The sequence below is a fragment of the Erinaceus europaeus genome, chromosome 3, assembly GCF_950295315.1.
Source record: "Erinaceus europaeus chromosome 3, mEriEur2.1, whole genome shotgun sequence".
NCBI lineage: Eukaryota > Metazoa > Chordata > Mammalia > Eulipotyphla > Erinaceidae > Erinaceus > Erinaceus europaeus.
This window is the reverse complement of record NC_080164.1, coordinates 39,136,837-39,152,620: the sequence shown is the minus strand read 5'-3', so window position 1 is coordinate 39,152,620 and position 15,784 is coordinate 39,136,837. Positions and strand designations below refer to the sequence as shown.

The 15,784-nt window shown below is 44.9% G+C and overlaps 1 protein-coding gene across 1 annotated transcript in view; it reads left to right on the top strand.

Annotated features, from left to right (window-relative positions):
* TRAPPC12 (trafficking protein particle complex subunit 12) overlaps positions 1-6,431 on the top strand; it is a 114,785-nt gene extending 108,354 nt beyond the window's left edge. The window contains exons 10-12 of the mRNA XM_060187033.1: positions 3,593-3,693; positions 5,560-5,647; positions 6,087-6,431. Coding sequence (XP_060043016.1) covers positions 3,593-3,693; positions 5,560-5,647; positions 6,087-6,329 — 432 coding nt within the window. The 3' untranslated portion in view covers positions 6,330-6,431. The remainder of the gene's footprint in view (positions 1-3,592; positions 3,694-5,559; positions 5,648-6,086) is intronic.
* Positions 6,432-15,784: the final 9,353 nt, after the last annotated feature.

Sequence of the window (15,784 nt, the reverse complement as noted above, 5' to 3'; positions counted from 1 at the left end):
AAGCGCAAGGGCCAGTGTAAGGATCCCGGTCCGAGTCCCCGCTTCCCATCTACAGGGGGCTGCTTCATAGGTGGTGAAGCAGGTCTGCAGGTATCTATCTTTCTCTCCCACTGTCTTTCCTTGCTCTCTCAATTTCTCTCTGTCCTGGAGGCTATTTTTTCCCTTTTGTTGCCCTTGTTTATCATTTTTATTATTACTGTTGTTATTACTGTTGTTGTTGGATAGGACAGAGAAAAATGGAGAGAGGAGGGGAAGACAGAGAGGAAGAGAGAAAGACATACACCTGCAGAGAAAGAAAGAAAGAAAGAAAGAAAGAAAGAAAGAAAGAAAGAAAGAAAGAAGGAAAGAAAGAAAGAAAGAAATACAGAAGTTGAGAGGGGAATGGTGGACAGAGAGGGTTATCACTGAGGCTTAGTGCCTGCACTACAAATCTACTACTCTCCCAGCAGCCATTTTTCCTTTATTTTTTTCCCCCTCTCTTTATTTTTCTTTGATAGGACAGAGAGAAATTGAGAGGGAAAGAGAGTTAGAAGGGAGAGAGATAGACACCTGCAGACCCACTTCACCGCTCATGAAGTATTCCCCCTGCAGGTGGGGAGTGGGGACTTGAAACCAGGTCCTCGTATGAGGTGATGTATGTGCTTAGCCAGGTGTGTCACCGCCAGGGCCCCCTATTTGTCTTCTTAGTCCATAAGTTAGTGAGCAGTCTGCAGAGAAAGACTTCAAACTCATGCCTCATGTTCGAGCAGGAGGAAAGCAATGGATAAACACCACTCTGTTTTCTTCGTGTCCTATTTATGTGTTCTAATTTTCTTTCTCTTACTGTGGTTTTGTTGTTATTTTGCTGGGTGGCATCAAGAACTGGGAAGGTTCTGAGGTTTTAGTCCCCCTGGCAAATTCTGCAGTTAAGCTGCTGGCTTTACAGATTCTGGCAATAGATGGGGTCAAACACAGGGACATTTCTTATTCATGGCAGCAGCAGTGTAGCAAGAGCCATTCTTTGTCAGCAAGCACTGAGCCCCATGGTAATTTGAAAAAGGCCTGTTAATACCTGTAGTAGCTGCTTTGCTGAGGGGGCCGGATGGTGTCACACCCAGTTAAGCACACATATCACCTTGCGCAAGGATCCGAGTTTGAGCCCCCTCTCCCCACCTGCAGGGGGTACACTTCATAAGCAGTGAAGTAGGTCTGCAGGTGTTTGTCTATCTCTCCCCCTCTCTATCTTCCCTCCCCTCTCAATTTCTCTCTGTCCTATCAATTAAAACAGAAAGAAAAGAAAGGAAAGTGGTCCAGGAGGTGGCATAATGGATAAAACATTGTACTCATACATGAGGTCCCAAATTCAATTCCTGGCAGCATATGTACCAGAGTGATGTCTGGTTCTCTCTCTCTCTCTCTCCCCCCCCCTTCCTGTTTTCTTCATGAAAAGTAAAATCTTTTTAAAAAAGGGAAAAAATGGCTGCCAGGAGCAGTGGATTCATAATGCCAGCACCAAGCCCCAGCAATAAGCCTGGTGGCAATTTAAAAAAGAAAATATTCGGGAGTCAGGCTGTAGCACAGCGGGTTAAGCGCAGGTAGCACAAAGATCAAGGACCGGCCTAAGGATCCCTGTTCAAGCCCCAGCTCCCCATCTGCAGGGGAGTCGATTCACAAATGGTGAAGCAGATCTGCTGATGTCTTATCTTTCTCTCCCCCTCTCTATCTTCCCCTCCTTTCTCCATTTCTCTCTGTCCTATACAACAACAACGACAACAATAATAACTACAACAATAAAACAACAAGGGCAATAAAAGGGAATAAATAAATAAATAAATAAATAAATATTTTTTTTAAAAAAGGGAGTCAAGCTCAGTGGGTTAAGCGCACGTGTCACAAAGCGCAAGGACCGGTTAAAATCCCGGTTCAAGCCCCCGGCTCCCCACCTGCAGGGGAATCGCTTCACAGGCAGTGAAGCAGGTCTGCAGGGGTCTCTCTTTCTCTCTTCCTCTCTATCTCCCCCTTCTCTCTCAATTTATCTCTGTATCCAGTAACACACACAAAAAAAAGAAGAAGAAGAAAGAAAATAATCCTGAACCTCAGACATCTCGGTCCATACATACCCTTTGCTGCTGAGAAGCAAGCAGCCTGTCCTGAGCTGCAGAAGGAAACATCTAACCATACAAATGTCCACAGAAAGATGGCATGGCCAGAGAGCAAACAACTCTCTGCCCACAGAGCCCAGGGAGCCCAGCACTTGATTTGAGAATCAATCGGGACTGAAGCTAGTGAGTCAAAGACTTCTTGTACTGAAGAAAGTGAGTTAACTAGGACTAGCGGGTTAGCACCACCCTCAGTAACACCCTACTTACTAAAATGTGACTGGCAAAGATCTATGTAGTGGTATGTCTGGAAGTTTTTATGTAGACAGAGAACATTTTGTAGGATTTTGCAGTTACTGTAAAGGAGAGCTCACTGTTCCAGAGTGTTATTTCTTTCGACAAGTCCTGGAACAGAAAGAACAATAGTTTTTGCTTTATTCTTAGTATAATGTTTTATATATATATTTCATTCTTTCATATTTTTCTCATTATCAGTCCTGGGTCATTGGTTTCTTTTCTTAAGCTTTTGAAGACAAAAGGAGGTTGAATTCCCTTATCAAAGCCCCACATGTGGTTCTCCAGCACCATCAGGAGGCAAGTAGCCTAGCCGCTACTTGCAAGTAGCCTAGCCGCTACTTGCAAGTAGCCTAGCCGCTACTTCCTCTCCCAGTAGCCTAGCCGCATTTGATTAGTAGCGCACAAGGCTATTATGCATTTGGAAGAGTGGGGTGTGTTTTTTTCTTGAACTTCGCCACTATTGCATTATTCTGCATTATTGGACCAAATATGATTTTGAAATTGCCAGTTTAATGTTACCTATTATTTTACTGGGCATAAGTGTTGTCTGTTTTAATGATGTGGGGCTTACCATATCATATCAAAAATTTAGTATCTTTTCTCACTCATTTTATTTTACCTAATGTTGTGCCAGTGTCTTGTTTGTTTGTTTTTATCAGAGCACTACTCAGCTCTGGCTTATAATGATGCAGGAGATTGAACCTGGGACTTCAGAGCCTTAGACATGAGTCTTTTTGCATAACCACTGTGCTGTTTATTTACCCCCAGCCTGTTTGCCAGAAATAAACTGAGGTGGGAGGAAAGAAACACCCGGGGCTCCAGTGGCGCAATAGGTTAGCATGCGGTACTTATATGGAGAGAAAAACCCCTGTAGACCTGCCTCACTGCTAGTGGGGGGGGGGGGATGGGGTTTGAACCCCGGTCTTTGCACATGATAGTGGGTGGGCCGCTACTGAGTCCCCCAAAGGGTCTTTTAAGTAAGATATGTGTAGTAACAGCCTTAGTTCTGGCATGCAGAGGTTAACATTACACATTGTACATTGCCATAAGGGATTTATTCTTTCCTACAGAAAGCAATGATTAGTGATGAGCAAGTTTTCACCTAACTTGTACATCTCTTCATATCCTAGTGGGATATTATGGAACTGTATATGTGGATGCAGATTTAATTTTTTTAAGTTGTCACCTGAGCTAACTCAATAATTTTGTCAAAGCAGATTGGAGACATAAAAACAGCTGAAAAGTACTTTCAAGATGTGGAGAAAGTAGCGCAGAAATTGGATGGACTACAGGGTAAAATAATGGTTTTAATGAACAGGTATGTATTTTAATTTTTTTAATTATATGTTTAGTTCCACACCATACCTACCATCAGAGCTCTGTGCCCCCCTTCAGTAACCTCCACACTTCTCATGAAGTCCTAGAGACAATGTGACAACTCTGTTTACAATCTCATGTCTCAACTGTCTGTATTGAAGATTTCATGTCTCTAAAATCTTTTAAAAGGTGTAAATTTTTTACATTAATATTCCACTTCATAACTTTCTAAAGCGTCTACTAATACTAACCATAAGCAGAAACATACAAACTGCCTGCGAGGACAGGCACAGACTCTCAGACCATGACAGCACTTGGTACAAACTGCATGCAGTTCAACAGGACTAAAGCTTGAAGCACTGAATTGTCTCAACTCTCTGATTTCTAGTTTATTCTTTTTTTTTCTTTTCTTCAAAATTAAGAGTTTTTTTTTTGTTTGTTTGTTTTTTGACATTTTAAACTGAACAGATAATTCTTCAGTTTCCACTTACTGAGTGGTAAAGCTCTCTGGAGAAAATGTTTCTCTTTGTACTTCTTCCTGTTTCATCTCTCAAAACTGAATAAAACACATACACAAGAAGTATATTAGTGTTGTCTTAAATTGCTTTCTCCTTTTTTTTTTTAAGATTTTATTTATTTATTCAAAGAAAGATAGGAGAGAGAGAAAGAACCAGACATCGCTCTGGTACATGTGCTGTTTGGGATTTTGAACTCAGGACCTCATGCTTGAGAGTCTAGTGCCTTAGCCACTGCGCCACCTCCTGGACCACTCTCCTTGTTTTTAAAAGTCCTATCTCTGTTGCCCACTGTCACCTTTTCAACATAACTATGCAGGAATGTGTCCTATCTCTAGCACAACAACCATCTTTAAAGTCTACAATTTGATGTTCTCTTTGGCTCTTATGAATAAAACACTATAATAATAATAAGAGTGTTGGGAGTCGGGCAGTAGCGCAGTAGGTTAAGCGTACGTGGCGTGAAGCACAAGGACCGGCTCAGTAAGGATCCCGGTTCAAGCCCCTGGCTCCCCACCTGCAGGGGAGTTGGCCTCACAAGTGGTGAAGCAGGTCTGCAGGTGTCTGTCTGTCTTCCCCCTCTCTGTCTTCCCCTCCTTTCTTCATTTCTCTCTGACTATCCAACAATGATGACATCAATAACAACAACAATAACTACAACAATAATACAACAAAGGCAACAAAAGGGAAAATAAATATTTTTTTAAATGAGTCTGTTTTTTTAAATATTTATTTTCCCTTTTGCTGCCCTTGTTATACATTGTTGTTGTAGTTATTATTGTTGTTATTGATGTCAGTGTTGTTAAATAGGACAGAGAGAAATGGAGAGAGATGGGGAAGACAGAGAGGGAGAGAAAGATAGACACCTGCAGACCTGCTTCACCACCTGTGAAGCGACCCCCCTGCCGGTGGGAAGCCAGAGGCTCAAACCGGGATCCTTATGCCGGTCCTTGCACTTTGCACCACGTGCCCTTAACCCACTGCACTACCGCCTGACTCTCTGAGTCTGTGTTTATTAAGATGAAACCTGCACCCAGCTTAAAGTTCACATAGAACAGAAAGTGGAGATGAAACAGACCGCCGTTGTTATAGAGGAGAGAAAGCATTTCAGGCGAAGTTGCAGTTTCTAAATTACTCAAAGTTAGACTTACTTTAATTTGCCAGCCAGAGTGCTATATATGGTCCAGTCAGCTAAAGCTTCACAACCTCCATCTGGAAAACATTCACCCCAGACTGCTCAGAATTACCTGTGAGGAGTGAAACATCACAGGCTCCTTTTTCTATGTAGTCTGGGGAGTACCCTGCCAGCATTTTGCCTTTTCATGACTAACAACTTACCACTTATATTTCAGAGCTTTCCTTCACCTGGGTCAGAACAATTTTGCAGAAGCCCACAAATTCTTCACCGAAATTTTGAGGATTGAGCCAACAAACGCTGTGGTGAGATAATACAGCCAATGTGAGCTCAATACTTGAAGTTTTCAGCATCTCTGGGCATCAGGCCATTGCATGGTTATTGGGAGATATTTTCAGTAAGGCCTCCCTGGGCTGCCCACAACCCACAGCCCACACACAGAAAACAACGGGGGGGGGGGGGCAGACTGTGGCTCGACTGGTTGAGTTGTACATACTACCAAGCACAAGGACCCGGGTTCAAACCCCTGCTCCCCACCTGCAGGAGTAAAGCTTCACTAGTGGTGTAGCAGTGCTGCAGGTGTCTTTATCTTGTATCTCGCCCAATTTCTCTCTGTTCTATCAAAGAAAAAAAAAGAGAGAGGAAGGAAACAATAGCTGTGATGGCAGGCCTGGCCTTGACCCAGGAGCTGGGCAGACAGCTGGCTGCCTTTGTCCAATCCCGTGCCCGTGTTTCCCCCTCCAGGCCAACAACAACGCCGCTGTGTGTCTGCTCTACCTGGGCAAGCTCAAGGACTCGCTGCGGCAGCTGGAGGCCATGGTGCAGCAGGACCCCAGGCACTACCTGCACGAGAGTGTGCTCTTCAACTTGACCACCATGTACGAGCTGGAGTCCTCGCGAAGCATGCAGAAGAAGCAAGCCCTGCTCGGGGCAGTCGCCAGCAAAGAAGGGGACAGCTTTAACACACAGTGCCTCAAGCTGGCCTAGGCCTCCTGAGCTCAGGAAGGAGCAAGGCTCTGTACACTGTATAAATTTGGAACTAATGTATGAATGTCACTGATGGGTTCAATAAAACTTCTCTCACTGCTATTGAGAAGCATGTTTTCTCTCTCTTTTTCCTCCAGAGTACTGCTCAGCTATGGCTTATGGGGGTGCAGGTGATTGAACCTGGGACTTCAGAGCCTCAGGCATGAGCATCTCTTTACATAACCATTACGCTATCTACCCCAGAGCTTGTTGTCTTGATCCAGAGCCACAACCTAAATCAAGACTTCCTGCAGCTCGTTGAACTCCAGCCAGCTCAGTCCCCACAGCTGTGCCACTGTTTGTGAATGTACTGGGTAAACACGCCATTAGAATGGTGTTCATGGACAGAGAGAATTTATAGTGCCCCCGGCTCCTTTTTTGTTTATCCCCAGCAGCTGACCTGCTTCATTTATTAATTCTAAATATCCTCAGGGAAGAGTTAAGAAATGTAACATAAACCTTTTTTTAAAAAAAATTATGTATTGGATAGAGATAGAGAAATCAAGTGGGAAGGGAGAGAGACATCCGCAGGACTGCTTCATTGTTTAGGAAGCTTTCCTCCGCAGATGAGGACTAAGGGTTTCAACCTGTGTCCTTGCACGTTTTTAACAAGTGCACTTAACCAGGTATGCCACCACCTGGCCCCAACATAAATTATTCTCAGTCTATCCATGAATGTCCTGGAGGATTTATGAATAATGGAAGAGAAACAACAAACATGGCTGCCCATTCATCTTCTCATTTTGCCAAAACTGAGTGGCTGCTACATTCACCTGGGTCTTTCTCAGCTGGTGCTACACTCCTCAGACAGGCATGATAACAGGCAAGAGTCCACCTTTATTTCCCTCAAGCTCGGGGGGCGGGGGGGATGTCTACTAAAGGAAATAAAACAGAGGTCTCTTCCCCACACATAATAAGACCAGAGAGCCCATTTAAACTGTGCATGAGTAGGGGACTTAGGAGTTTTTGACCAAGAACATGTGTATTTTACAGCCTCCCCTCACCCCCCCGATTTACATGGTCATTCTTGCCTTTAAAAACTCTCAACATGGTGGGGGAGATAGCATAATAGTTATGCAAACAGACACTGAAGTCTAACACTCTAAGGTTCCAGGTTCAGTCCCCACACCACCATATACCAGAGCTGAGTGGTGCTCTGGTAAAAAAAAAAAAAAGAGAGAGAAAGAAATGTAGGCCCTAAGACCTTCCAGGTCTGCCCCCCAAAAAAACCCTAAAATAACAAACCCAGCCAAAGACGAGTATGGGATGAGCCCACTCATAAACAGAAGTTGAGAAAGAAGAACAGAGAGGGAAACTCAAAGCAGGATTTGACTAAGTTTGGAGTAGGGCCCCAAAGTAAAAAATCTCTGGGTTAAGGGTCAGGGTGGATGTTTGGCTTCATTGGGGGTAGGGGATAGGATGGAACAGTCTTTTGGTTGTGGGAATAGTGTTTATGTACACTCCTATTAACTTGTAGTCATATAAATCACTAATTAATATGAGGGGGAAAATGATTAAATGTCTCAAACTTCTTAATGCACAGACCATAGGCCGAGTCCTTGAAATGTTGACTGTCTTAAAAGCTTACACCAGGGCAGTCAGGCGGTTCTTCTTCTTCTTCTAGCGTTTGCCCTTCTTCCGTAGCCAGTCAACAGCGTCAGGTTGAGCCTGATGTAAAGTTTCGAGACCTCCATTGAATCTGGAGAGGTGGCAGTCGTTGACTATGTGGGTCATAGTCTGTAGCCACGGGCAGTTCGGGTCGTCTCTGGCTCCCCAGCGATGGAACATAGTGGCGCACCGGCCATGGCCTGTTCGATAGCGATTGAGGAGGGCCCAATCATAACGTGCTAGGTCAAAGCCGGGTTGACGCTTGCAGGGGTCTGTGATGAGGTGTTTGTTCTTTACCTCAGCTGACTGCCAACTCTGTTTCCAACAGACTGGAACAGAGAAGTTCAGTGTAGGCATAGGAGACCAGATTGGATGACGAGACGTCAAGCATTGGACAGGGTGGGCGAAGATATCCGCGTATATTGGCAGGTCCGGTCGAGCGTAGACGTGGGAAATAAACTTAGATGATGCCGCATCCCGACGAATATCTGGCGGGGCGATGTTGCTAAGAACTGGCAGTCATGGAACCGGGGTGGAACGGATGGTTCCAGAAATGATCCTCATGGAGGAATATAATTTGGAATCGACCGAGTGGACATGGGGGCTACGGAACCATACTGGGGCACAGTATTCTGCAGTGGAATAGCATAATGCCAGAGATGATGATCGCAGTGTGGAAGCGCTCGCGCCCCATGAGGAGCTGGCCAGTCTTGCAATGATGTTATTCCTCGCGCCCACCTTTGCTGCAGTTTTTATGAGATGTTCGTGAAATGACAGGGTGCAATCGAGAGTAACGCCAAGATAGACTGGCTGGGCTTCATGCCGCATTCTCGTATCGCCAAGCTGCACATTAAGCTCACGCGAGGCCGAGGCATGGTGTAGATGGCAAACAGATGATACCATTTTTGCAGTGCTAGGGATTAGTCGCCATTTTTTACAGTAATCAGATATCAGAGACATGTCTTTTGTGTTTCCTCGAGGATGTCGAACTTGGATGCCTGAGTTGCACAGCAGATGTCATCGGCGTAGATGAACTTCCTTGAAGAAGTTTCTGGGAGGTCATTGATGTAAATATTAAATAGCGTAGGAGCCAGAACAGAGCCCTGGGGGAGGCCACTTGAGACAAGTCTCCATCTGCTAGACTTGTCACCCAGATGCACCCGGAATCTTCTGTTTTGGAGAAGAAACGATATAGTGTTGGCTACCCATGGAGGCAGGCATCTTGAGATCTTGACTAGGAGACCACGGTGCCAGACCATGTCATAGGCTGCTGTGAGATCAACAAAGACAGCACCCGTCTTTAAATTCTTCTGGAATCCATTTTCAATGTAAGATGAGAGGGCCAGGGCTTGTTCGCAGGTAGTCAGGCGGTAGCGCAGAGGGTTAAGCACACGTAGCGCAAAGCTCAAGGACCGGCATAAGGATCCCAGTTTGAGCCCCCGGCTCCCCACCTGAGTCGCTTCACAGGCGGTAAAGCAAGTCTGCAGCTGTCTATCTTTTTCTCCCCCTCTCTCTTCCCTTCCTTTCTCCATTTCTCTCTGTCCTATCCAACGACAACATCAGTAAGTACAACAATAAAACAAGGGCAACGAAAGGGAATAAATAAATAAATAAAACATTTAAAAAAAAAAAAGCTTATACCAGGGAGAACACAAGCGACCAGTGGAGAGTCGGGTGGTAGTGCAGCGGGTTAAGCACAAGTGGCACAAAGTGCAAGGACCAGTGTAAGGATCCCGGTTTGAGCTCCCAGCTCCCCACCTACAGGGTAGTTGCTTCACAGGCGGTGAAGCAGGTCTGCAGGTGTCTCTCTTTCTCTCCCCCCTTCTGTTTTCCCCTCCTCTCTCCATTTCTCTCTGTCTTATCCAACATCAACGACATCAATAACTACAACAATAAATTACAGTGATATGTGTAATACAGCAAATCCTAACAAAGGGATTTACAAAGTTAACCCAATTGCCAAATAATTTCATTATAGCAATAACTATTGCCTTCTTAACCCTAAGACAGCACGAACCTCCCACTTCCTCTATAGAACCTATATTTCCCCTAGTACTGGAACCTCTACGGTGGGGCTCACTTTCCTGCATGCTTCTCTCAATTCATACCAAATGATACTGCATCTGCTGATCCAACTTAATCAATGCAACGAGTACCACCTTAGCAAGCTTCACTTCAGACTGTGTCCAGAGACCAGAGACGTCAGGCAGGGAATGTCAACCCTTCAGCCTCATTACTAGGGTGAGACCTTTCCTTTCATAGGATTCTCTAATTCCATTTCAGGTGGTTCACTTCCTAACAAATTCCCAAAACCTAGATATAGACCAGGTCCCATGAGATAGGGCATATGTTCACATGTATCCATAAATTAGGGCAAAATATATACCTGAAAGCAAAAGTACACAATAGTCTGCAGTGAGTCAATAAATGAAACAAGCAAGTAGAAAGACCTAAAAAGATACCATTAAATTCATAATGAAATAGTGTCTACTTAGCCTAGATACTCTCCTCACATACTTCCTATTATACTTCCCTCAGTCACTCCAAAGCTAGCCTTATCAAAGTAAGGACTACAAAAGCTGAATAAGGACAAGAGACTGGCATACTTTAAAGATGACTCTTTAGTCACTATCAGGCCACCCCATTAGCTGGGGCCCTAGTTGGGGAGTCCTGAGATTCCCAAATAGACATGATGAACCTAGACCTCGAATAAATCCCTCTCTCCATTGTTACTGGTCATTTCTATCAGGAACTGTAGGGAGGTTGTGGGGATGTGGTGGAGCCTAGCAGGGCTTGACCTGAGAGATGAGTCCATCCTGGTAAGTCTCTCTCTCTCTCTCTACGGAGGGATTGAGCAAAAGGGGGGACACATGAAGCTCAAAAAGTTGGTGGCCATTTAAGTCTTCCCTGCCTCACAAAAACATCCTGCATCTTCCCACCTCTGGGGGCCTGGCATTCCTTAAAACATTAAGCCTGTTCCACCCTGCATTCCCTGATACTATGGCCTATCCTTTTATTATCTACATATCAATCTTCTGCTTTGTCTTACAAATGCCTAAAGGTCTCCTTCCTAATTCCCCGCAGGGTATTGCTAATCCTACCAGTTGAACCCCTAGCAACAGTTTCTGGGGGGTCCATACCATTCCCAACCCCCTTTGCCTTTCTCCACCCCATTCCTAACCATGTATAGTATTGTCAAGCCACTTCCGTTTCTGTCTTGTCTCTGCTGTGTCCTGACCTGGAGGAGGGCGGGTGTGCAGACCAAGAGGCTGACTCCAGCCATTGCAGTTTGCGTCATGTGGCTTAACCAGGTGTGCTACCACTCGACTCTGGGGTGTTTGAATGAATAAAGATTTGAATTGTCTTGCCGCCATGAGCTTGGTTCCTGGGTTATCTCTCTCTCTCGTGATACTAGCCCGACAGGGAACAACACAATAGACCCTTTTGTGGGCCCTCAACATGGATCAACCACAGTAGAGAATGTTCCATCCTCAGAAGGTAGGCTGGACAACATACTCTATCTTCCACCTGAGGAAGATGGGTTCTGAAATTGGGGCAGCTTGGAACGTTCCTACTCATGACCACAGAATGTGAGCTCAGATCTATAGGGATGCAGAGGTCATATAAGCTCCTAAGCTGAATATGAGCCCCAGATCAGATTAAATCGATGGGGTTTACAGTCAACAACCTTTATACACCTTCCCTATATTTGGGAGCTACTCTCTTCCCTGATCCAGCTTTCTGGTCCTTTTTTCAGCCATGACATCATCTCCCTAGACAATAAACTGGGTCCACCTATGTATCAGATGTCAGGCTCAGAAAAAAAAAAAAAAAAGAACACTAATATAGTCATGGGCCCTTTGGAATATAACTAAAATAGGTCTACTATCTACAAAACGGAGACCCCCAAATCTTCATCTGAACTCTTCCAGCCTTTAGGTTCATAATTAGTGAACAATTTCTTTGGCTTTATATGTTAACTGTTCTTTCAGACACCAAGTTCCAGATGCTAACATGATGCCAACCAGACTTCCCAGTGCAGACAACCCCACCAATATGTCCTAGATCCCCATTTCCCCAGAGCCCTCCCCCCACCAGGGAAAGAGAGACACAGGCTGGGAGTATGCATTGACCTGTCAATGCCCACGTTCATCAGGGAAGCAATTACAGAAGCCAGACCTTACACCTTCTGCACCACATAATGTCCCTTGGTCCATGCTTCCAGAGGGATAAAGAACAGGAAAGCTATCAGGGAAAGCGATGGGATACAGAGTTCTGGTGGTGGGAATTGTGTGGAGTTGTACCCCTCTTATCCTATGGTTTTGTCAGTGTTTCCTTTTTATAAATAAAAATTATTTTTAAAAAAAGGGGGGAATTTGGTGGTAGCGCAGCAGGTTAAGCGCATGTGGCGCAAAGCACAGGGACCAGATAGGATCCCAGTTCAAGCCCTTGGCTCCCCACCTACAGGGGAGTCACTTCACAGGTGGTGAAGCAGGTCTGCAGGTGTCTCTCTGTCTCTCTTCCTCTCTATCTCCCCCTTCTCTCTCAATTTCTCTCTGTTGCTATCCCATAACAAATAAATAATTTTTTTAAAAAAGGGAAAAAAGAAAGAAAATAAGACCCTTTGAACAATGAAATAACAAATGCATTAGGCCTCTCAGGTCTACCCTCCCCCACAAAAAATTTTAAAAACCCTAAAATCACAAACAAACCCAGCCATAGTCCAGCTTGCTTTCCAAAGTCCAGATGCCTCAGTGGAGCACACTCCTTCCTCCACACCTCAGCCCCACTCCCAGAGCCACAGGGTCCTCCCCAGGTCACACAGCTCTTCACTGACCCAGCTAGGACTTTTGCCTCCAAAGTGGATTCACATCCAGTTCTCTCTCATTACCACTTCTGTCCTGTGGTCTCCTCAGGCCCCTCCTCTCCCTGTGCCACCAGGACACATGCTGGGGTAGAAGACATGGCTGTCACTGAGGCCCCTGTCCTGGGATTTGAAAGAAGTACTAAAGGTCAGCTTAGAGTCCCCAGTGTTGATGTAATATTTGTGACCATCAGTCAAAAAACCTGCCCAAGGGCAGCAGTAGGACAAACCTCCAGAAAGAGCACCTATTTCTTGCTCTGCCAAGTGCTGCTCCACCCCTTACCCTTAAACTCTCCCCCTGCAGTGTTGCTGAATCTTCAGATGCCTCCCTGCATCTTTAGGGGACCTCCTTTCCTGTGTCACCCTGTCTTTCTGCAGAGACAATCAAGAATAACAAGCACCACCAGTGTCTGCCTCACCAAGAGAGTCATGAGGATTAATTAAAGGTGGAGCAGGCGTGAAAGCAATCATATTAATTTAATCGATTTGTCCTCTGTCAGGCTGCTGTGTCACTCAGACAAGATTCTGTCTGGGGCTTAGAACAGGATATCTGGAAACAGTCTGCAGAGTAAACATGAATATTTTTAGCATGGAAAAATCAAAAGACATTGAATAATGAATGCAAAGGAAGTAAAAAGAGGGCTTATGGGGATTCCTTGCAAAACAAGGAGCCTGCACTAGGGGTAGACACAGTCCAGCAGACCCATTGATCTGGGGCTGTTTCCTGCCAGAAGTTTCTAGTACCTTGGCCAGTACCAATCATATTCAAAAGGATTCTTTGGAAAGTGGTACCATTCCAAGGCAGAAAACAAAGCAGAACACACAGCAACTCAGAAAAGCACATCTGCTCCAGCTAAGCTGCTGAAAGTTGTAACAACTAAGCAAGGCCTGACTGCTGAGACTGCAGCCCTGCCCCACCCCCATCCCACCCCAGCCTTGTCCCTGCCTGAACCATCCTAGGGACTGTGTGACAGTTTGTGGGGATGGGGGAGGAGGAGTAATGGAAAAGCCCAGTAAACCTGTATTTATGACCCACACACAACCTCAGCGTTCTCATCTGCCTTTTCCGTCACTACCCACATATAATCAAAGATGCATGCCCACTCTTTTTCTCATTATCTTTTTAAAAAAATTTGATCTTTATTTATTTATTATTCCATAGAGATGGAGAAAAATTGAGATGGGGAGAGGAAGAGAGAGAGACACCTGCAGCCCTGCTTCACCACTCTGAAGCTTTCCCCCCTGCAGATAGAGACCAGGGTCCCTATCTGAACCTGGATCCTTGCCCACTGTAGTGTGTGCACTTAACCAGGTGTGCCACTGCCTGCCCCCACCCCTCCTCCAGTCAAGAATGAAAATGCGCTCTCCCCTCCCAAGCTACTAGTAGCACTCATGAACAGTCTCAGAACTGTAGAGTGAATGGAGAATTATCATCACTTATTCCTCAGGGAGGAGGTCATGGAGAACTGGAGTCACTGGCGCCAGAGTGATGCTACAGTTCTCTCTATTCTCCCTCTCCCTCTATCTCTTTCTCTCCTCACTCTTCCCCTTCTCTTTCTCTCCCCCTCTCTCACTAAATAAATGCTAAAGGAAAACGGGGTGGTGGGGGGGCTTAGCGGTAGCACACCAGGTTAAACGCACATAGTATGAAGTGTAAGGATCCCAGTTCGAGCTCCCAGCTCCCAAGCAGTGAAACAGGTCTGCAGGTGTCTATCTTTCTCTCCCCCTTTCTATCTTCCCCTCCTCCTCTCTCAATTTCTCTCTGTCCTATCCAATCCAATTTTAAAAAATAGAAAAAAAATGGCATCCAGGAGCAGTGCATTCGTAGTACCAGCACAAAACCCCAGTGATAACCCTGGAGGCAAAATAAGTAAATAAATAAGAGAGAGAGAGAAAGAAAGAAAGAAAAATGAACATGAAAAAGATTTAAAAAAAAAAAAAAAGGAAGAAAATAACTCCTCAGATATCACTGTATTTCACCAGACAGAAAGGTCACAGGTAGAACTTGACGGCAATTTGGTTTTTGCATTTTGTCCTTAGTCACGTTTTTAAAAAATGATTTTGGTGATTTTTGGTCCTTTTTACAATCATCTTGAAAATGTCTTCACAGAAGTGTTTAGGGCTTCCTAAATGGACTGATTTGGAAGAACTGGTATTATATTACTATTATTATCATTATCATTATTTTATGAGATACAGAAAGACCAGAGCAATGCTCAGCTCTGGCTTATAGTGGTGCTAGGAATTGAACCTGGGGCCTTGAAGGCTCAGGCATGAACGTCTTTTGCATGACCATTATGCTGTCTCCCCAGTCCCTGTTCTCATTCTAAAATGAGGAATTACTTTACTACCTCCACCCCAATGTCCCACAACTCTGCAGCTGGCTGAATGACTTACAGCTTGGTGCCCCTTTTCAGGTTCCAGAGCAATATCAAACCAAACACTTCCTTTCTTGCCATTTTATTCTTGAAGTACTTAGAATGATAGATTTTGTTGTAATTAATTTTTCAGTGTGTAGTTTATAAAGCTATATGAAGTTTCCAAAAGCTGCATGATACACTTTGCACAAGGAAAAAAAAAAAACGTTTTCAGAAAGAAGAGAGGGGTTAAAACCCCTCCTCCCCACCCCATACCACCATAAACCAGAGCTGAGGAATGCTCTGGTAAAAGAAAAAAGGAAAGAAAGAAAAGAAAAGAAAAGAAAAATGGGAGGAAGGAAGAAAGGGTAGGAGGAAAGGAAGGGAGGAAGGCAGAGAAGGAAGGAAAGAAGGGAGGAAGGAAGGAAGGGAGGGAGGGAGGAAGAATGGAAAGAAGGGTAGTGCTTTCATATCACATAAGATTTAGCTTTCTAAGTCTATGACTAGAGTCAGATTCATCCAGCCCCACACCCACCCAGGACACATTGCATTCTGGACACACACACACACACACACACGCCCCCCCC